Source organism: Coregonus clupeaformis, chromosome 36 (genome assembly GCF_020615455.1).
Source record: "Coregonus clupeaformis isolate EN_2021a chromosome 36, ASM2061545v1, whole genome shotgun sequence".
NCBI lineage: Eukaryota > Metazoa > Chordata > Actinopteri > Salmoniformes > Salmonidae > Coregonus > Coregonus clupeaformis.
Window position 1 is genome coordinate 40879827 of NC_059227.1, and position 22104 is coordinate 40901930.

At 41.3% G+C, this 22104-nt stretch overlaps 1 protein-coding gene across 1 annotated transcript in view; it reads right to left on the minus strand.

Moving 5' to 3' along the window:
* Positions 1–3939: 3939 nt before the first annotated feature.
* Positions 3940–22104, minus strand: part of LOC121552547 (YLP motif-containing protein 1) — a 47540-nt gene continuing 29375 nt past the window's right edge. Inside the window, exons 14-22 of the mRNA XM_045211215.1 lie at positions 21775–21894; positions 19907–20083; positions 17744–17827; positions 17420–17503; positions 16942–17025; positions 7766–7817; positions 6895–7022; positions 6229–6418; positions 3940–4242 (exon numbers count right to left, since the gene is read on the minus strand). Of these exons, the coding sequence (XP_045067150.1) occupies positions 6272–6418; positions 6895–7022; positions 7766–7817; positions 16942–17025; positions 17420–17503; positions 17744–17827; positions 19907–20083; positions 21775–21894 (876 nt within the window). The 3' untranslated portion in view covers positions 3940–4242; positions 6229–6271. The remainder of the gene's footprint in view (positions 4243–6228; positions 6419–6894; positions 7023–7765; positions 7818–16941; positions 17026–17419; positions 17504–17743; positions 17828–19906; positions 20084–21774; positions 21895–22104) is intronic.

A 22104-nucleotide genomic window follows, 5' to 3' on the forward strand; every position in this document is an offset into this window, starting at 1 on the left:
TATAATTTTAATGGTAGGTTTATTTGAAAAGTGAGAGACAGAATAACAACAACAAAAATCCAGAAAAACGCATGTCAAACATTTTATAAATTGATTTGCATTTTAAATGAGGGAAATAAGTATTTGACCCCTCTGCAAAACATGACTTAGTACTTGGTGGCAAAACCCTTGTTGGCAATCACAGAGGTCAGACGTTTCTTGTAGTTGGCCACCAGGTTTGCACACATCTCAGGAGGGATTTTGTCCCACTCCTCTGCAGATCTTCTCCAAGTCATTAAGGTTTCGAGGCTGACGTTTGGCAACTCGAACCTTCAGCTCCCTCCACAGATTTTCTGTGGGATTAAGGTCTGGAGACTGGCTAGGCCACTCCAGGACCTGAATGTGCTTCTTCTTGAGCCACTCCTTTGTTGCCTTGGCCGTGTGTTTTGGGTCATTGTCATGCTGGAATACCCATCCACAACCCATTTTCAATGCCCTGACTGAGGGAAGGAGGTTCTCACCCAAGATTTGACGGTACATGGCCCCGTCCATCATCCCTTTGATGCGGTGAAGTTGTCCTGTCCCCTTAGCAGAAAAACACCCCCAAAGCATAATGTTTCCACATCCATGTTTGACGGTGGGGATGGTGTTCTTGGGGTCATAGGCAGCATTCCTCCTCCTCCAAACACGGCGAGTTGAGTTGATGCCAAAGAGCTTGATTTTGGTCTCATCTGACCACAACACTTTCACCCAGTTATCCTCTGAATCATTCAGATGTTCATTGGCAAACTTCAGACGGCCCTGTATATGTGCTTTCTTGAGCAGGGGGACCTTGCGGGCGCTGCAGTATTTCAGTCCTTCACGGCGTAGTGTGTTAACAATTGTTTTCTTGGTGACTATAGTCCCAGCTGCCTTGAGATCATTGACAAGATCCTCCAGTGTAGTTCTGGGCTGATTCCTCACCGTTCTCATGATCATTGCAACTCCACGAGGTGAGATCTTGCATGGAGCCCCAGGCCGAGGGAGATTGACAGTTATTTTGTGTTTCTTCCATTTGCGAATAATCGCACCAACTGTTGTTACCTTTTCACCAAGCTGCTTGGCGATGGTCTTGTAGCCCATTCCAGCCTTGTGTAGGTCTACAATCTTGTCCCTGACATCCTTGGAGAGCTCTTTGGTCTTGGCCATGGTGAAGAGTTTGGAATACTTTTTCCCTCACTGTATAGTCTCTAGAACCAGTCTTTGAGCTACAGTACAGAACATGTGGTACAGTATGCCATTCAACAACTATTCACAACTACAGGATACAGTACATTCTCTCAGATTGTCATAATTGACAATATTCACTCAAGATGATCATATAACCACCATCATAATCTCAGATTGACAGGTCAGAAACAGACAGTCTGGATTATAGCTGAGTAGTCAGAATTTATTTCAGTCAATTAGCAATTGGAATAAAAGTCATGTGACAAAAAAAAAATACAGAAGAAGAATATAAAGTCCCTTAGTGGAGCATGGGCCGGTAATGCTTGCTATGGCTGACGAGAGCCTACTGTTAAAAAAAAGAGAGGTGACCAATGTTGACTTAGGTTTCTTTTTGGCTTGATACCTATAGGGCCTCTTTGTACAATGATAGGAACACGGCATTGGCGTCAGTTAGCAAGTTTATAGTGTCGAATTTACCAGAAAATTGACATTTTGGTTGTGTTTTACAAGTCGCTGTGTGATGGTCAATGTTATAACATGGCTTGTTTATTTATTTGTAAGATCGTGTAACAGCACAAAATATATACAGTGGGGAGAACAAGTATTTGATACACTGCCGATTTTGCAGGTTTTCCTACTTACAAAGCATGTAGAGGTCTGTAATTTTTATCATAGGTACACTTCAACTGTGAGAGACGGAATCTAAAACAAAAATCCAGAAAATCACATTGTATGATTTAAGTAATTAATTTGCATTTTATTGCATGACATAAGTATTTGATACATCAGAAAAGCAGAACTTAATATTTGGTACAGAAACCTTTGTTTGCAATTACAGAGATCATACGTTTCCTGTAGGTCTTGACCAGGTTTGCACACACTGCAGCAGGGATTTTGGCCCACTCCTCCATACAGACCTTCTCCAGATCCTTCAGGTTTCGGGGCTGTCGCTGGGCAATACGGAGTTTCAGCTCCCTCCAAAGATGTTCTATTGGGTTCACGTCTGGAGACTGGCTAGGCCACTCCAGGACCTTGAGATGCTTCTTACGGAGCCACTCCTTAGTTGTCCTGGCTGTGTGTTTCGGGTCGTTGTCATGCTGGAAGACCCAGCCACAACCCATCTTCAATGCTCTTACTGAGGGAAGGAGGTTGTTGGCCAAGATCTCGCGATACATGGCCCCATCCATCCTCCCCTCAATACGGTGCAGTCGTCCTGTCCCCTTTGCAGAAAAGCATCCCCAAATAATTATGTTCCACCTCCATGCTTCACGGTTGGGATGGTGTTCTTGGGGTTGTACTCATCCTTCTTCCTCCAAACACGGCGAGTGGAGTTTAGACCAAAAAGCTCTATTTTTGTCTCATCAGACCACATGACCTTCTCCCATTCCTCCTCTGGATCATCCAGATGGTCATTGGCAAACTTCAGACAGGCCTGGACATGCGCTGGCTTGAGCAGGGGGACCTTGCGTGCGCTGCAGGATTTTAATCCATGACGGCGTAGTGTGTTACTAATGGTTTTCTTTGAGACTGTGGTCCCAGCTCTCTTCAGGTCATTGACGAGGTCCTGCCGTGTAGTTCTGGGCTGATCCCTCACCTTCCTCATGATCATTGATGCCCCACGAGGTGAGATCTTGCATGGAGCCCCAGACCGAGGGTGATTGACCGTCATCTTGAACTTCTTCCATTTTCTAATAATTGCGCCAACAGTTGTTGCCTTCTCACCAAGCTGCTTGCCTATTGTCCTGTAGCCCATCCCAGCCTTGTGCAGGTCTACAATTTTATCCCTGATGTCCTTACACAGCTCTCTGGTCTTGGCCATTGTGGAGAGGTTGGAGTCTGTTTGATTGAGTGTGTGGACAGGTGTTTTTATACAGGTAACGAGTTCAAACAGGTGCAGTTAATACAGGTAATGAGTGGAGAACAGGAGGGCTTCTTAAAGAAAAACTAACAGGTCTGTGAGAGCCGGAATTCTTACTGGTTGGTAGGTGATCAAATACTTATGTCATGCAATAAAATGCAAATTAATTACTTAAAAATCATACAATGTGATTTTCTGGATTTTTGTTTTAGATTCCGTCTCTCACAGTTGAAGTGTACCTATGATAAAAATTACAGACCTCTACATGCTTTGTAAGTAGGAAACACTGCCGATTTTGCAGGTTATCAAATACTTGTTCTCCCCACTGTATACTGGACTTTCAATTCAGTATTTGATTTGTTGCAAGAAAGTGATTGCATTTTTTCTTATCTTCAAACTCTTAGGAGATTAAGTTATGTGAAATGCAATGTTTGACAGATTTTTAATTAAAATCAAATTTAAAAAAGATAAGTGATACTATGTGCTGTGGCTTGATTTCTAAATTAATTTAACTTTGCGTTAACTCCCTGCCACACACATGCATTGAGAGGCAAAGGGTAAAACGCAGTGCAGCCTCCCTGAAGCGGTTTGAGAGTTTCCTTGCTCATGGGCACAATGGCAGTCAGTGAACCAAGAACATTGCCGCTACTGTTCCACCACTAGTAGGACCTTAAGAGATACGAAACACACCGGGAATGGAGGTTGTTTGAAAATACTGAAACTTTCGTAACTTTTGAAATGGGACACAAAAAAATAAAAATAAAATATCACCAAAAGAATGAGGTTTGTATCTTTGGAGGTTCTACCGAATGTGGTCCACATGAAAACAGACGACATCACAGAAGATTCTCCATGGCGTGGCCCACATGATCACTCACAAGATACTCTCCTGGTTGTTTTTGGTGTGAAACCTTTATTGTTACTTCTGTTTCTCTCTTAAAATAAGCAACAGTGCTAACATTACAGGTAGACATTACAGCTTGTACAGTATAAAATGAGAAGCACACTGATCTTACCACCGAACGCATAGGACGAAGGGAAATCATCTACAAATATTCTAAATGAAGATCAAGAAATGTCTTTAACGCAAGAGAAAGCTATCCTGTATTCTAATAATGGAATAAAACAACTATGTATTTCCTAAACGTCGGCAGGTAGTGTGTGCAGTCTGGGTTCAGGATATTCAGTCTGCAGACCTAGAGGAAAAAAGAAAACTGATTGAAAAATATGCCACAAATATTAAAAAATGGGGTAATCTGCAATTGCTACATACATCCAATTGACTTTTCAATTACTTATCTTACAAGAACATAATATATATATTCCTTCAATGTTAAAATTAGGCAACCGTAATAGATAACGGATGAAAAAAAACCAGTGTTTTGTTATGCGTTATAAAAATGGTGACAATTTAACTACACCGAACAAAAATATAAAAACGCAACATGTAAACGTGTGAAATAAAGCTGAAATAAAAGATCCCAGACATTTTCCATATGCACAAAAAGCGTATTTCTTTCAAATTTTGTGCACACATTTGTTTACATCCCTTTTAGTGAGCGTTTCTCCTTTGCCAAAATAATCCATCCACCTGACAGGTGTGGCATATCAAAAAGCTGATTAAACAGCATTATCATTACACAGGTGCACCTTGTGCTGGGGACAATAAAAGGCCACTAAAATGTGCAGTTTTGTCACACAATACAATGCCACAGATGTCTCAAGTTTTGCAGTCAATTGGCAATTGACTGCAGGAATGTCCACCAGAGCTGTTGCCAGAGAATTGAATGTTCATTTCTCTACCATAAACTGCCTCCAATGTTGTTTTAGAGAATTTGGCAGTACGTCCAACCGGCCTCACAACTGCAGACCATGTGTAACCACGCCAGCCCAGGACCTCCACATCCAGCTTCTTCACCTGCGGGATCATCTGAGACCAGCCACCCAGACAACTGATGAAACTGTGGATTTGCACAACCAAAGCATTTCTGCACATACTGTCATAAACCGTCTCAGGGAAGCTCATCTGCGTGCTCGCTGTCCTCACCAGGGTCTTGACCTGACTGCAGTTTGGCGTCGTAACCGACTTCAGTGTGGAAAATGCTCACCTTCGATGGCCACTGGCACGCTGGAGAAGTGTGCCCTTCACAGATGAATTCCAGTTTCAACTGTACCAGGCAGATGACAGAGGCGTCGTGTGGGCGAGCGGTTTGCTGATGTCAACGTTGTGAACAGAGTGCCCCATGGTGGCGGTGGGGTTATGGTATGGGCAGCCATAAGCTACGGACCACAAACACAATTGCATTTTATTGATGGCAATTTGAATGCACAGAGATACCGTGACTAGATCCTGAGACCCATTGTCGTGCCATTCATCCGCCGCCATCACCTCATGTTTCAGCATGATAATGCACGGCCCCATGTCGCAAGGATCTGTATCCAATTCCAGCTGAAAATGTCCCAGTTCTTCCATGGCCTGCATACTCACCAGACATGTCACCCATTGAGCATGTTTGGGATGCTCTGGATCGACGTGTACGACAGCGCGTTCCAGTCAGAGGACATGAAACACTCCGTTCCAGCCATTATTATGAGCCCTTTTCCCCTCAGCAGCCTCCACTGGTTCGCACAGCCATAGAAGACGAGTCGGACAACATTCCACAGGCCACAATCAACAACAGCCTGATCAACTCTATGCGAAGGAGATGTGTCGCGCTGCATGAGGCAAATGGTGGTCACACCAGATACTGACTTGTTTTCTGATCCACGCCCCTACCTTTGTTTTTAGGTATCTGTGACCCAAGAGGTACATATCTGTATTCCTAGTCATGTGAAATCCATAGGTTAGGGCCTAATGAATTTATTTCGATTGACTTGATTTCCTTATATGAACTAACTCAGTAAAATCTTTGAAATTGTTGCATTTTTGCCTTTATATTTTTGTTCAGTGTAGATGCATCATCTCAGTCAAGATTTAAGTCATCGCTTTTTGCCAAAAACAGTAGTTACTTGGGTGCTTTCACATAGAACATAGGTTTCATAACCCCCTAATTCTGTCAAAATAACTACTAGCCTTCTCTCCTAACTGTAATAAACAAAGACATGTCATTACATAAATGGCACTCCAAAAACATGGCAATACTGTATCAAATTAGATTATTCATAGAATTTAATGGACATACCTTTAAACCAAGAAGCAGGGGTGAGGACAGTGATCTTCTGTTATTAGAAATACTTAGTGCGATTGAGAGCTCTCTGAGCTATCTGTCCACTCTGGTCTGTGATTTTCTCCCAGTCTGTTTGACCCACCACAAAGCCGATATCACGCTTGCGTTCGGCGTCCTTCTGCTCTTCGAGGTCAGCCCAGCGAACCTAGAGGACAGGAAGGAAAACATCCAGCGGGGGTCATGAGCAGGAAAAGGACGAGGAGTAGGCAATGTTCTGTTCATGCTAGCTAGCTGGTCTGACATTGCATTTCAATTTAAATATTCTAGTAATTTTGCGAAACAGTATTTAGGGAGCACACCAAACCACGATCAAATCCACATTTTTCACCAATAGATAATCCTGATTTTGTGATGAAATTCTCCAGGCGCCTTGGATTACAGAGATGTTGTGACTGGTCAAACGATCACATTTTATGGTCTGCAAACCATATTCTATGGTCAGTCAGGCTGTCATTGTAAATAAGAACAGAGTTGCCTAAATAAATAAAAGGTTACATAAAACAATATTATAAATAAGATGCAACATGGAGATGTTTTGGGAAATGTCAAACAATCAAAATGTCTGTTAAAGAGAAACAGGTAAGACAGGATAAAAAAAAAATATGGTATATGCCACTTTACCCTCTTCTTGCCGGGCTCAGAGTGGCGCGTGGCGTAGTCGTCTGGCAGCTGAAGGAAGTCCTCCATGCCTGCCATGTCATCTCCCTCCCTCTTCCTCTTTCCCCCCATCACCAGGCCGTCCAGCTTGTCTGTAAGGAGAAGAGCGCTCGCCACGTCACCTCACGACTCAGCAAAATAATAAATACTAGCTACTTCCCTGATGACATTGTCACCGTGACGACGATAACCATGCTGATTAGATTCTGTGTTATGCCGTTTCTTGTTTCCGACTATAAATATTTTGAATGTTCTTAAGAAACTTTCCACGTTGTCCGATTTTTATTGCCAAGGATCCCCTCAAAGAGTTGCCTCTCATTTTGATATTGAAGCAAGGAGAGTTGAGCACCCTTTTGCCCTTCAAACTGTGTGCACAGTTTAAAGCAAGCGCAAATGGTTTTTGTGAATATGAGTTGATGTTATTTATTTGAAACTTACTATTTTGATCACATCTGTGTATTTTGATCAGATCATTTGTATTCAGCATTTCTGCATATTCGTCTATAATGAGGAGACTGGAAACTGTTTAGACAACAGGTGTCAAAACCTCTCCTTCGGGACCCCCCCAGACGTTCCATGTATTTGAACCATTCCAGAGTTAGCACACCTGATTCAATTAGCCAACTAGTTATCAAGACATTGACTACTTAAAATCAGGTGATCTAGTTTAGGCCTACAACCAAATTGTGAAACGTCTGGGGGGTTCCCCGACGAGAGGTTTGAAAAAAAAAAAAAATGGAGTTGAAGAGAATGTCACTGTGGTGCAACAGGAACATCTACTGAAAGCTAGAGTTGTTAGTGAACATCATGTACATTAGTAAGAGGGAATACCTACCGAGTTTCGCATCAGAAGTGTCCATCTCCCATTTGCTTTGTGGAATGTAACCCTAAATTATACAGAGAAGAGACCGCAACCGTTAGGCCTCGGAATGGCAAGGAGCTAGGGGTCAGGAGGAGGAGCTAGGGGTCAGGGGGAGGAGATAGAAGGTCAGGGGGAGGAGCTAGAAGGTCAGGAGAGAGAGAGAGAGAGAGAGAGAGAGAGAGAGAGAGAGAGAGAGAGGGTGGGGAAGGGTGTCGGTGACGGGAGAGAAGGCGTTCAAATAGTTAGGTTAATCAAACAATACCAGTACAAATCACGACAAAAAAAATCGCAAGAATGGCACGACATGAGACATAATGAAATAGCTTTAAAGATGTTGGCATGCAAACGATGTCAGATGTCATTATGACACCTCAGTTGAGAGGATGTGCCTTTGGTATAAGCCATGATCAAAGCATTTAGAGACAGTTATGACTTTAGAAACCGGCTAGTTGATACACAAGCTAGCCTACTGCAAGAGCACAACAACTAGATTTCATCAACACTGTGTTAAATCGTGGTTCCACGTTTGGTAGGACACCAAAGTTGAAACAGCTCATTAGATGATATTGCCTAGTTGCCCTACTGAAGAAAAACACAACACTGGTATACACAAGTTGGACATTAATAGTATTTGATTCTGCAGTATTTTGTAAATAAATGAAGCGTGTGCAAAACATGTATTCTGACTAAAAACTCTTCAGTTCCAAACGCATGTTAGAAAAGGTCGAAATCCGGCTAGTTATTTAACCTTTAACCTCCCCAACCATTTGCTACAACACAGATACCTGTAGTGGATCCAGCAATTTCCTTAAATACAGGTATGGAGAAACTTGCGCCAACTATAGTATGTTCCAAAGGACAAGTGCCAACTTTAAAAACATGAAGCGTTTAATTGTAAAAAATAAATAAAAATGCAACTTGTCACAACTGAAGTTAATAGTGAGTGCTTTCGAACAGCTACCATTGTGATAAGTCTAACTTTTATATTTTGTGTTTAGGTCGCTAAATCACGTCAAATGCTCCAAAACTATGCATAAAAAAAAAACAATATGAATTTAGTCAATTTATCTAAGCATTTTTGTCATAATCCCATTTATTTACAGTTAGTACTATAGCACAGCTACAGTTAACAAAGTTGGAAAGTACAAAAAAAATACATGTTGTAAAAGTAGTGACACTTTTTATAAGCTACATTTTTTTAACCCTCAAAAATGTACAGCCTCTGATACGGCTCCATACACAGCCTCTGATACGGCTCCATAAATACTACTTTAATATGCTTCAAATACTTTTATATTCAAAAATCACACTTAGAAAAAATGAATTTGTTGAGGCAAACTTCCCGTAACTTTGTCACAAATTTGCTGCAAACTACATGGTGTGCCACAAAATATTGCCAGAAGTTAGCAAATTTTTGCCACTAGTGGTGAATGTGCAGCAAACCTTTGGCAACAATAATATTTATTGCCACAAGTGGCAAACAGTTCGTCAGAGTTATTTTTCTGGCAAAAAATTCTCTCAAGATTCTATTTGAGTCTGTGGCAAACCTGTGGCAACAATATTTATTGCCAATAGCGGCAAATAGTTTACCAAAAGCCATTTCTGGTCAACACATCAGTTCCAAGACCAGTAACCGTTGACGACCGATCAGGGGGACTAGAAAATGCTGTTGGAAAATGGAAACCAAGCTATCTAGCTAGCTAGCTACCTACCAAAGTTGTCCAGTGAGTGTCTAACTTATTCATTAAACTTCCTAATAAACGTAAAAATTATGTTAGCTAATTGATGCCTAGTTAGCAATGTCATGTTTTAAGGGATAGAGTGAAACACATTTTGTTGATACCAGTTTCAATCTGTCAGCGCCACTGACTGGCTAGCGCTTAGTTAGCTAACGTTAGCAATCATATTGTTGCACTATTAATGTGATAGCTACCTAGCTAACTAATGATTTGCCTAAACACTTTTTAGGTGAATACGTTGTTGTCTTTTAATATCAATATGCATGTCAATATGCTAGTGTCACGGTTCAGTAGCATGTTAGCTAGCACAACAGCTAAAGGTAGCAATAATATGAGCGGACTTGACATCAAAGCAAGATGGATACCCTTCCCCTGCCCGTGGTGTTGGAAGAGGCTGTATTGGGAGAAGGATGCATCAACACCCTGGAAAGATGTTTGTGATGCAGTCACTCACTTTTTTGAGTTATAAATGAGTATCATCTTCAAGCTTGATATGGTAAGCAAATGCATGTATTATTCTCATAAAATGTAGCCCATACATTCATTATTTGTAACAATTGGATCTTTCATTGCTTTAAACTAGTAGCTAGCTCATCTTGATCATGTGTTGTTCCTCCTCTCTAGAAGGTATCAGTTACCAGGCAAAAAAAACAACAGATTGAGGCCTTCAATCAAACTGAAGACAGAAATGTGTGCACCAGGTCAAGGCTTCTTACATGCATGGATTTGAGATGCAAGTGAACAATTAATTTAGGAAATATTATATGAATTGCCATATTAGACATAGCTCAATTTTAAGTTGCTTTTCTTCCACCCAAGCCATATACACTTGAGTCAGGAAGAAGAGACAACTGTCTCTCAATGATGAAGTCCCCAGTCTAGATTGAATATCAAAATTAGTTGATTAGTTTGAATCAGTTGTGTTGAGGCTTGGCTGGTGAAAAATATTGTATACTCTAGGAACAGTTGGCCACACATTCAAAGGTACATTTAGTAGGCCTAAGTCCCAGTTTATGCTAGCTATATCGTTTGTTTATATAGCATTTATACAAGGCAGAAACATTGTTTCCTTGCTGAAAAATAGAATGCCAGTTTCAGTGAGAAGCATAGCAACTTCATCAACTGATGACTGTCTGTTAAGACATTGAATAAATTGAATGTTGTTTAGTATATTTACTACATTTAATATGTTTAGTTCTCTGTGAGAAGCAAGTTAATTTAAAATTATGTGATTTGGTTATGTAGATGCATTTCAATGTTGTTAACACACAGTAACCAAAAACCTGAATTAACTTACATATTCATACAGAGTTTGCAGCACATTTGCAGCAAACAGCAGAATGTTCGCCACAAGTTTCCCAGAATTTGTTTACCAGAAGTTCACAAGTCGCAAATGTACTGCAACAGTTTGCCACAAAACTAAATTTGCAGGTGAAAAATGATCAAATTGGCCAAAAGTTTGCCACAACTGTTTGCCAGAAGCCTGCTTTTCAGTAAGGGCAGTCACTTCCCCTGCCGATTTAGTGCTGACAAAATGACCACGGCATGTTGAAAGGCGCTCCGACAGACAATCCCCCTTGTCCCTAACCTCGTCCACCAGTCTGCGCTCTGTGTCCGTCTACATTCTGTAGCACTAGCCTGGGGACGAGGATACCTTGTTACTAACAGCACAAAGCTAATGGAGAAGTGAGTTCCGGCAGGGTTGGGGTCAATTCTATTTAAAATTCCAGTCAATTCAGAAAGTACACTGACATTACAATTCCCCTTCATTGATTTTCAATGAGGGGAAACGTGGAATTTGGTGTCCTTTCTGAATTGACTGAAATTGACCCAAACCCTGTAGCATGATATTTCCTAATGTCCAATCCAATTCAACTTCTGAGTGAGAGTTATTTCCTGGTGTACTGTAGCTGTAACAATTTCTAATACACTGAATAAAAATATAAACACAACATGTTGGTCCCATGTTTCATGAGCTGAAATAAAAAGATCCCAGAAAATGTTCCATACGCACAAAAAGCTTATTTCGCTCAAATTGTGTGCATAACTTAGTTTATTTCACTGTTAGTGAGCATTTCTCCATTGCCAAGATAATCCATCCACATGACAGGTGTGGCATATCAAGAAGCTGATTAAACAGCATGATCATTACACAGGTGCACCTTGTGCTGGGGACAATAAAAGGCCACTAAAAATGTGCAGTTTTGTCACACAACACAACGCCACACCTGTCAGGATGTCTCAAGTTGAGGGAGCGTGCAATTGGCATGCTGACTGCAGGAATGTCCACCAGAGCTGTTTCAAGAAAATGTAATGTCAATATTTCTACCATAAGCCTTCAACGTAGTTTTAGAGAATTTGGCAGTACGTCCAACAGGCCTCACAACCACAGTCCATGTGTAACCACGCCAGCCCAGGACCTCCACATCCAGCTTCTTCACCTGCGAGATCGTCTGAGACCAGACACCCACACAGCTTATGAAACTGTGAGTTTGCACAACCATCTGTCAGAAACCATCTCATCTGCGTGCTCGTTGTCCTCACCAGGGTCTTGACCTGACTGCAGTTCAGCATCATAACAGACTTCAGTGGGCAAATGCTCACCTTCAATGGCCACTGGCATGATGGAGAAGTGTGCTCTTCATGGATGAATCCCAGTTTCAACTACCGGGGAAATGGTAGACAGCGTGTATGGCGTCATGTGGGTGAATGGTTTGCCGATTTCAACGTTGTGAACAGAGTGCCCCATGGTGGTGGTGGGGTTATGGTATGGGCAGGCATAAGCTACGGACAACAAACACAATTGCATTTTATCGATGGCAATTTGAATGCACAGAGATACCGTGACGAAATCCTGAGGCCCATTGTCGTGCCATTCATGCACCACCATCACCTCATGTTTTAGCATGATAATGCACGGCCCCATGTCGTAAGGATCTGTACAGAATGCCTGGAAACTTAAAATGTCCCAGTTCTTCCATGGCCTGCATACTCAGCAGACATGTCACTCATTGAGCATGTTTGGGATGTTCTGGATCGACGTGTACATTTTACATTTTAGTCATTTAGCAGACGCTCTTATCCAGAGCCACTTACAGTTAGTGAGTGCATACATTTTCATACTGGCCCCCCCTTTGGTCTCTTTGTTGTCTCTCTGATTAATGCCCTCCTTGCCTGGTCCGTGAGTGTTGGTGGGCGGCCCTCTCTTTGCAGGTTTGTTGTGGTGCCATATTCTTTCCATTTTTAAATAATGGATTTAAATGGTGCTCCGTGGGATGTTCAAAGTTTCTGATATTTTTTTATAACCCAACTCTGATCTGTACTTCTCCACAACTTTGTCCCTGACCTGTTTGGAGAGCTCCTTGGTGGTGCCCCTTGCTTAGTGGTGTTGCAGACTCTGGGGCCTTTCAGAACATGTGTATATATACTGAGATCATGTGAAAGATCATGTGAGACTTAGATTGCACACAGGTGGACTTTATTTAACTAATTATGTGACTTCTGAAGGTAATTGGTTGCACCAGACCTAATTCGGGGCTTCATAGCAAAGGGGGTGAATACATATGCACGCACCACTTTTCCGTTATTTATTTTTTAGAATTCTTTGAAGCAAGTTATTTTTTTCCATTCCACGTCACCAATTTGGACTATTTTGTTTATGTCCATTACATGAAATGAAAATCCATTTAAATTACAGGTTGTAATGCAACAAAATAGGAAAAACGCCAAGGGGGATGAATACTTTTACAAGGCACTGTAAATGAGAAAAACATGACATAGCAAAACGTTACCATGGTGCTGTTTGTAGAAATAGCTTCACAACTCGTTATCAACTGGACTGTGGAAGTGCATATTATCAAGTCATATCTGTTACTTGCATCAGAAATTAGAGAACAAACGATAAACCGGCTGAGCCGATATATCGGGCCGATATTGGCCTTTTCTAGACTAAAATCGGCCCTTCTCTATCAGCTTAGCCGATAGTCCCTCTACATAGCAAAACTGCTGCTATGCCAGCCGCCACTCACCGCCTGAGCATTAATGCTGAGGACTGTCTAGCTGGAAGAATGCAGTGAAATGTGCAGTATTGAGAAATGGATGAACTGACACAGTGACCAAAATCGAAATATTAGTTTAGTTAATTCACTAATAATAAGGCTTGTGTCGACGTACCCGGACATGTATGAAATAAGCAAGCTAGCTAGCCAAGCAGATAGCTATGTGACCTGATAGCGAAGATTACGATAACTAACCCTTTCATCTGTGGTGTTGGCTAGTATGCTAGCTAGCTGGCTAGATAAACATGGTGCTAAGATATCAGATAGGTGCTACTAGCCAACGTAGCTAGCTAACGTTAGCTATTTACTGGTGTGCTGATCTGACCAGCCGCAATTGTATCCGTAAATTGACAGTTGATAGTTGGATTAGATGATTGTCATAATAAGGAAAGGAGGAAGTGTTTTAAAATTCCTAAATAAAAAAGGTTGGCAATAGGTTTAGCTACCTAAGAATCTTCCTGCACGTTTATTTACATTTTAGTCATTTAGCAGACGCTCTTATCCAGAGCGACTTACAGTTAGTGAGTGCATACATTTTTAATACTGGCTTGGTTTATGGACCAAGAAAACTGTAGATTAGCGTGTGTGCGTTTTCACTTATCAAACTATGGGCAGATTTGAGTCATTCAGACAGAACCTGCATTTTTGTTTCATCTTTTTCCCCACCCTTGCTCTCCTTGTTAGATATTTTGCACATTTATGGCTTGGTAGCAAATGTAATCGCCAATGAGCTAGTTCTCATAGTAGGAGTAAACAGCAGTAAGTGATGAGTGCTGGAGAGAGATGTGAAAAGGGAGCGGAGTTACAGCCTCGCTCTAACCAATTCTAGCAGTAGGATGAAGTTACAATCCGCCCATTTCTTGACAGATAACTGAACTAGCCAATTGAGTCGTTTCGAATTTCGTCCTGACAGCTGGAGTTGTTAAGAGATGCGTCCTGACAGCAGAAAAAAAAAGTATTTTTTCCCAATAACGGAAAATGACTAAAACTACTAGTTTCATAAGCATCCGTGGTCACAAATCATGCCGTTACGTTAGACCCATTTGAATTGAATAGATGTTAATTTGTATTGTCAAACTAACAGCAGTAACTATATGATGGCCTTCCATACAGGCGTGACCTGCTGCAGTGATGCTTCTATGCAAATCATGTTGATCAGTAGGCTAATACAAGTCCCAAATGGAGGGGAAACAGATTGTGACGTAAATGTGCCCTTGAGCAAGGCACTTAACCCTAATTGCTCCTGTAAGTCGCTCTGGATAAGAGCGTCTGCTAAATAACTAAAATGTAAATGTAAATCTGTATCCCCGTGAAATCTGCCAAATCAAGCTCAATAACTCAATGCATGCATACACTCCTATTGAATATGCATACCTGTATTGTGAGTAGGCCTATGCCATCTTTAAAATGTTAACCAGTTTAAAATTACCCTTATGTTGGTAAAAAAAAACAAAGTTACATGTATTGTTTGATTGATGCATACATGGCTGATCTCATCATCACATTTTTGAAATTGAATGATGCTGAATATCAGCCTAAAAGAAGTGCTAGTAGGCTAGTCGTTGTCAAGAAGTCAAGTTTTATGACAGAAGCATGTGAAACGTCACGTGTGCTTCAGGAGGAAACGTCAACAATACAGATCTTCAATCAATTTGATTACCTACAATTTGAAAGTTTGGCCAACATACCACAATAGAGTTTTACATGGGTCTCCCATTTACTGCATCACAACAACTATATGAATTAGAGATAGGATGTGTTCATCAAAAGACTTTCCAAGATTTATCACGCTTTGGAAAAAGTTAATGGGAATCTCTGAATCGAACTCTAAATGCTATTGCCTATACTTACCATATAGTAAGGAACTAAATCCATGGCATCAAACTGTTGTCTTACTCAAGGAGAGTTTGATTACAGAAGAAATCTAGAACTAATTTAGGCTTATTTGATTAACAATCAAAGAAAAATCGGGGATATTTCTAATCACTTACAACCATTTTCCTCAGCACCCATCCACATTACCTCGGCAAAGGTTACCCTGAATGATTCATCTATTTATATATTTAGAATCTTATTTATATATATATATATATATATATATATATATATATATATATATATATATATATATATATATATATATTTAATAGGTGTTAAAACCCACTCCTTCAGTTATTTTGTGGTTTTATTGAACAGATAGGACAGTGAAGAGACAACAGGAAAGATCAGAGTTGAAGGGTTGTGGGTCGGTAAATGTGTGTCCGGGTCGGTCAGGGGCACTAACCATTAGACAACACTGCTTTCTCCATTTTGATCACGTTTCCAAATCCCACGATCATTCCTCATTCTGGTGCGCTTGAATTATGTATCGCTGTATAGGATGTTTGACTTCGCAAAAGTTTCTGTGAAGTTATCATTCGTGTTTTGAGAATTGTTTTTATAAATATGATTAATCTCAGGACACAGAGTATATTAAAATCGACCAAACAAGGCCAAAAAAATAATAATAATTACATCAACCAGAGAATTCAGCTTCTTGACCTAAAACGATTTACTTCTGTAGCTGCAGTTCTGACATTCGTCAACAGTCTTTAAAAGAGCCAAGGGCTTAATGTCATCAAGTCACTCACTGTACCTGCAAGCAACCTAGCATGTCTGCTCACTGCAACGACACAGAGTGTGACCATATCAAATGGACTAATAGGTTTCTGGTGCAGGCCTCTCCAACCCTGTTCCTGGAGAGCTACCCTCCTGTAGGTTTACACCAGGCCTCTCCAACCCTGTTCCTGGAGAGCTACCCTCCTGTAGGTTTACATCAGGACTCTCCAACCCTGTTCCTGGAGAGCTACCCTCCTGTAGGTTTACACCAGGGCTCTCCAACCCTGTTCCTGGAGAGCTACCCTCCTGTAGGTTTACACCAGGGCTCTCCAACCCTGTTCCTGGAGAGCTACCGCCCTGTAGGTTTACACCAGGCCTCTCCAACCCTGTTCCTGGAGAGCTACCCTCCTGTAGGTTTACATCAGGACTCTCCAACCCTGTTCCTGGAGAGCTACCCTCCTGTAGGTTTACACCAGGACTCTCCAACCCTGTTCCTGGAGAGCTACCCTCCTGTAGGTTTACACCAGGACTCTCCAACCCTGTTCCTGGAGAGCTACCCTCCTGTAGGTTTACACCAGGACTCTCCAACCCTGTTCCTGGAGAGCTACCCTCCTGTAGGTTTACACCAGGGCTCTCCAACCCTAATCTAGTACACCTGATTAGCTGTTTGATAAGATGTGAAAGACTACAGGATGGTAACTCTAAGGGCATGTTTAGGAACATTGACCACCACCTATACAGGGCTGGGTCCTACCTTAACGTCTTCTTCCTCCTCCTCAGTCTTCTTCTTGGGCTCCGTCAGCGGCTCGTCATCAGGATTGAAGTCTTCCATCTCAACCTTAAAATACAAATATGTTTCTATTGAATTTGGTATGGTCCTCTGTAGCTCAGTTGGTAGGGTATGGCGCTTGTAACGCCAGGGTAAAACGTACGCACGCATGACTAAGTCGCTTTGGATTAAAAAGCATCTGCTAAATGGCATATATTGTTATATACACAATATATTACAGCTACACAAGAGGATACAGTGCATCTATAGTCATTGAGGATAGTGTTGACCTCATTTCCCTGGTCCTCATCCTCTGCCAGAGAGGACTAGGTCCACTTTTATAACAGGAACCCAGAACCTCGCTGTATTTATTGACACCTAAGCTGTATTTCATTAAGTCTCAATTAATAGAAAACTATTAGCCCGACATAGTGATAAAAATGTATGTTTCCATACTACCTACCTCCTCAATAGCAGCATCCTGAAGCAAAGAGCGGATATCCAGGCGCACCATGTGACGTGGAGACGATTCCCAGTTACTGGACATCTATACAGACAACAGAAAATAATTATAGCTAAAAATATAAAAATGAATCAACATACTTATGGACTTGTCCCTGTCACATACTGAATAATAGTACATCGGAGAACATCAAATGAATAAACAATATGTATGGTCTATCACTGACAATATCAATGCGATGCCTTGAGAAATACGACACCCGATACCATTGAAAATGTATGAGAGCTCTGCGCTTGTGGACGCAAAGGGCACTCAGCACAGTACCTTTTGAATATCCTTAATCTTCCGCCCGTGGGCATTTCTTTTAGCGCAAGTCTGATAGTCTGCCGAGATTTCAGCCAAGTACACCTAAGAAAATAAAACATTGTATACGTTTATAATATACAGGGCCTTGCTAAAGTATTCAGATCCCTTGGATTTCTTCACATTTTATTGTGTTACAAAGTGGGATTAAAATGGATTTGTCTTTTTTTGAAACCATCTAAACAAAATACTCTAATGTCAAAGTGTAAGAAACACTAAACTAACTAAAACAGACATTGCATAAGTATTCAGCCCCTTTGTTTACGCAAACCTAAAATTAGTCCAGGAATAACATTTGGCTTAACAAATCACATAAGCTACATGGACTCACTGTGTCAAATAATAGGGGTTGCCATGATTTTTGAACGACTAACACGTCCTCTGTCACCCGTACATCTGTAAGGTCCCTCAGTCAAGTATTGAATTTCAAGCACAGCTTCAACTACAAAGGCCAGCAAGATTTTAGAAAGCCTCAAAGAAGGGCAGTGATTGGTATATGGGTAACAATAAATCAGATAATAATAATAATAATAATGAATATAATCTTTAAGCATGGTCAAGTTAATAATTATTATATATTAAACCACCCAGGCACATCAAAGATACAGTCGTCCTTCTGAACTGAGCTGCAGGACAGGAATGAACCTGCTCAGGGATGTCACCACGAGGCCAATGGTGATTTAAAAAAACAGCTACAGAGTTCAATGGCTTTGATGGTAGAAAACTGAGGATGGATCAACAACATTGTAGTGACGCCACAATACTAACCTAAATGACAGAGTGAAAAGAAGAATACAAATATACATATTCAAAATATTCAAAAACATGCATCCTGTTAGCAACAAGGCACTAAAGTAATACTGCCAAAAAAAACACAGGAATACACTTTTTGGCCTAAATGAAAAGCTTTATGTTTAGGGCAAATCCAACAACACATCACGGAGTAACTGCCTCCTTATTTTCAAGCATGGTGCTGGCTGCATCATGGAATGGGTATGCTTGACATCGGCAAAGACTGGGGAGTTTTTCAGGATGAAAAGAAACAGGATGGAGCTAAGCAAAATCCTACAGGAAAACCTGCTTCAGTCTGCTTTATACCATAGACTGAGACAAATTCACCTTTCAGCAGGACAATAACTTAAAACACAAGGCCAAGAGTTGCTTACCAAGAAGACATTGAATGTTCCTGAGGGGCCAAGTTATAGTTTTCACTTAAATCTGCTTGAAAATCGATGGAAAGACTTGAAGATTGCTGTGTAGCCATGATCCCCAACATCTTGACAGAGCTTGAAGAATTTTGAAAATAATATTGTTCAAATATTGTACAATCCAGGTGTACAAAGCTCTTATAGACTTGGGTGTTTCTAACATGTATTGACTCCGGGAGCAGAATACTTTGCAACGACTATATTTTAGTTATTTAATTTATATTAATCATTAACAAATGTTTGATTTATTCTTCCACTTTGAAAGAGTATTTTGTGTAGATTGTCGACATAAAAATACAATTTTAATCCCACTTTGCAACACAATAAAATGTGAAGGGGTCTGAATACTTTTGCAAATCATTGTAGGTCATGTACAAAGAATGTATGGTATGGGTTTTTAGAGAGATCCAACTCTGTTCCAATATCAACACTAGCACTCTGTTCCAATATCAACACTAGGATACTACTTAAAAATGAAGTCATGTATTTATCTATTTTTATACCCTTTTTCTCCCCAATTTCGTGCCAATTGGTAGTTACCAAGCCGCACTGCTTCATGACACACTGCTTGCTTAACCCGGAAGCCAGCTGCACCAACGTGTCGGAGGAAACACCGTCCAACTGACGACCGAAGTCAGCTTGCAGGCGCCCGGCCCGCCACAAGGTGTCGCTAGAGCACAATGAGACAAGGAAATACCGGCCGGCCAAACCCTCCCCTATCCCGGACAGCGCTGGCCCAATTGTGTACCGCCTCATGGGTCTCCCGAACCAGAGGCTATAGTGGCGATGCAGTGCCTTAGACCGCTGCGCCACTCGGGAGGCTTGGGCATGTATTCTAAACGGTATGCTAGTTTGGACATTGGAAGGTAGGGGTTGCATCTCTTTTGATATTTCAAGATATTAAACGTTAACTCACCTCGAAGCCTTTAGTCTTGGCAGCACTCCAGAACTGATCAAAGTATTTAACCCTGTCATTAATAGCGTCGATGATGATGAAGGGGAAGAAGCCGTCGTCTAGCGTCTTCCTGAAGGTTTTTAGCATACTGTTCCTGTACGTCTCTTCCATTTCGGCTTCGTACTCGTATTCCAGACACTGACAAAAGGGAAAATGTTATGGATTGATATTACATTACAAATAAATCAATGAAAATGAAAATCACCTGGCAAAGCCTGCGTGAACTACACAGCCTAAATGGTGACATTTGCTTAATGTATTACAATAGCTTCAGTGAGCCATCACGTTATACATGTCTTTAGGCCTTCTTTGGCTGCGTTTACACAGGCAGCCCAATTCTGATCTTATGCCCAATTAGTGGCAAAAGAGCTGATCTGATTGGGCAAAAGGCCAATTAGTGGAAAAATATCAGAATTAGGCTGCCTGTGTAAATGTAGCCTTTTTACGCCTACAGTCATCTATCTACAGAGCGATAGTATTTAACTAAACTAGATAGTAGTAGCGCTCTCTGGTCGGAAGCCTAGCGCTTGACTCGGACTGAAATAGGTGCCGGTACTCATTTTGAGCGGCGCTACGGTTTATATTTTGGTGCAGGAACTCTTCAATATGTTTCCGCTAATATTCTATAAGAGGTACAGGAACTCGACATATAGTAGGAACAGAGAGGATGTAAATGGCTCCATATAGGAACAGAGGATTTAAATGGCTCCACATAGGAACAGAGGATGTAAATGGCTCCACATAGGAACAGAGGATGTAAATGGCTCCACATAGGAACAGAGATGATGTAAATGGCTCCACATAGGAACAGAGAGGATGTAAATGGCTCCACATAGGAACAGAGAGGATGTAAATGGCTCCACATAGGAACAGAGAGGATGTAAATGGCTCCACATAGGAACAGAGAGGGTGTAAATGGCTCCACATAGGAACAGAGAGGATGTAAATGGCTCCATATAGGAACAGAGATGATGTAAATGGCTCCATATAGGAACAGAGAGGATGTAAATGGCTCCACATAGGAACAGAGAGGATGTAAATGGCTCCACATAGGAACAGAGATGATGTAAATGGCTCCACATAGGAACAGAGAGGATGTAAATGGCTCCATATAGGAACAGAGGATGTAAATGGCTCCACATAGGAACAGAGATGATGTAAATGGCTCCACATAGGAACAGAGAGGATTTAAATGGCTCCACATAGGAACAGAGGATGTAAATGGCCTCACATAGGAACAGAGGATGTAAATGGCTCCATATAGGAACAGAGAGGATGTAAATGGCTCCACATAGGAACAGAGGATGTAAATGGCTCCATATAGGAACAGAGGATGTAAATGGCTCCACATAGGAACAGAGGATGTAAATGGCTCCATATAGGAACAGAGAGGATGTAAATGGCTCCACATAGGAACAGAGGATGTAAATGGCTCCATATAGGAACAGAGAGGATGTAAATGGCTCCACATAGGAACAGAGGATGTAAATGGCTCCATATAGGAACAGAGGATGTAAATGGCTCCACATAGGAACAGAGGATGTAAATGGCTCCACATAGGAACAGAGATGATGTAAATGGCTCCATATAGGAACAGAGAGGATGTAAATGGCTCCACATAGGAACAGAGATGATGTAAATGGCTCCACATAGGAACAGAGATGATGTAAATGGCTCCACATAGGAACAGAGGATGTAAATGGCTCCACATAGGAACATAGGAACAGAGGATGTAAATGGCTCCACATAGGAACAGAGGATGTAAATGGCTCCATATAGGAACAGAGAGGATTAAGTAAGTAGGTCAGAGGGAAAGCAGAAGGACAGACCTTGAGTTTGACTCGTTTTCCTGTTTCTGGGTCCTTCTCCATCTTCTCCACCTCCGTCATGAAGTAGTCGTCTAATCCCAGCACCCTGGGAGGAGCCCCTCCACACTCCACCTCCTTGTCCTTAATCACGCAACAACATTTACATTTTAGTCATTTAGCAGATGCTCTTATCTAGAGACTTACAGTTAGTGCATTACAGCTGCTATCAAGGCAAGGTCAGAGCTAGTAACGACAAGGTATTTCAGTGAGATGAGTTTCAGGAAGTGACGTGTTTTGGGCAAAGGATGAAGACGACTACGTTGGGTTTGTAGAAATTGAAATCAAATGTTT